At 44.8% G+C, this 1,351-nt stretch overlaps 1 protein-coding gene across 1 annotated transcript in view; it reads left to right on the forward strand.

Moving 5' to 3' along the window:
- Positions 1-674: 674 nt before the first annotated feature.
- Positions 675-1,351, forward strand: part of LOC106792872 — a gene marked incomplete at its 3' end in the record, with an annotated part of 4,599 nt that continues 3,922 nt past the window's right edge. The window contains exon 1 of the mRNA XM_014759406.1: positions 675-908. Within this exon, the coding sequence (XP_014614892.1) occupies positions 675-908 (234 nt within the window). The remainder of the gene's footprint in view (positions 909-1,351) is intronic.

Genomic DNA, 1,351 nt, shown 5'->3' on the forward strand with positions numbered 1-1,351 from the left:
CACGTGGCGTGATATCCGGTACTCGTGGCGTCGCTTATCTATTACTGCTTGTATAAAATCTATTATACTTTCGCCATCTCTATTTCTTTCTGTTAAAATTTGTTAATWWAATCTTGTTAYACATAATTCTACCAGTAAATTCTTCATCTATACAGTCCACTAGCCTATTTCGCCCATCTCCTTGTCTTTTCTTAGAGCATCTCATTCAAATCTATCAATTTCTTTCTATCCTCGAACATTTTTTGGTCCTTCGAGCAGGATCCTTGAGTTATTTTGTGTAAGTGTAACAAGATTTAAAGTTTGTGAAAAGTGTCGTGTACACCCCTGTCGCATTGCTAAGCACCCTGGATGTTGTGCTGCGACAGGAAAATCAGTTCAAGGGACCGTGAGCGCAATTTGAACTTCGCTGTGTATCGCATCCCATAATTCAGACATATCGTTATATAATAGGCTTCTCAAAGCCGAGGGTGATAGTGCCGCGTCGAGTGCTCGTTTGGTTCTTACGTCTCTAGTTCACTAGGGAAAATCTAGGTGGCGCGGGAATCTGGCACTCTGGAATTATCGTCATCACCCCACCCACGGAGAGTATAGCGTGTGCCTCGTCATCTCAGGAAGTAGTGGGGGCGGCCCCACTACTACACTACAGTCTCCCCTCACAACAATCCTGCCTCAAGATGGCAGCGAAACTAGCACTGCAAGAGGCGCAGGCTACCACCATCTCGAATCTGACTGCCAATGCAAAAAACTTTCACGCTATGGACCTTTCAACCGCTGTCGACACAAGGGAGTTGCTTCGATCAGCATGGTCAAAGTTTGATGGCGAACACGACCTCATCGTATCGTCATCTCGCGAAACAGCAATGGAACAGTCGTATTTTAAGGAAAACCGCTACGAGGCGACCATGCAGGCATATCTAGGCTGAGTAACGCTTTTAAACTTTCGGATAGAAGAACTCTCCCAGCAAGCACCGCCTGTCACATCTAAAAGAGCATCTCGTTTTAGGACGGTACTTCCCAACATCTCATTACCGAAGTTCTCCGCTGCCTTCTCAGAGTAGAGACCCTTTGAGGAACTATTTTCCTCAATAATAAAAGACAACTCAGACCTCTCACAAGTAGAGAAGTTACACTATCTCAGAACCAGCCTGGAGGGAGAAGCGTCTAAAGTCATCTCAGATCTAAAATTATCCGCTGATTCTTTTTCGATAGCATGGAATAGATTGTCAGACAGATTCGACAACAAATGCCTACTAATCCTGGCTCATCTCGATAGGCTGATGGCCCTTCCTCGCAACAAGGAAAGGTCATCTGGATCCCTCAACAAATTAATCAATATAGTAGCGTCATCTCT

The sequence above is a fragment of the Polistes canadensis genome, unplaced genomic scaffold (genome assembly GCF_001313835.1).
Source record: "Polistes canadensis isolate GaletaPanama2010 unplaced genomic scaffold, ASM131383v1 scaffold_982, whole genome shotgun sequence".
In the NCBI taxonomy this organism is placed as follows: domain Eukaryota; kingdom Metazoa; phylum Arthropoda; class Insecta; order Hymenoptera; family Vespidae; genus Polistes; species Polistes canadensis.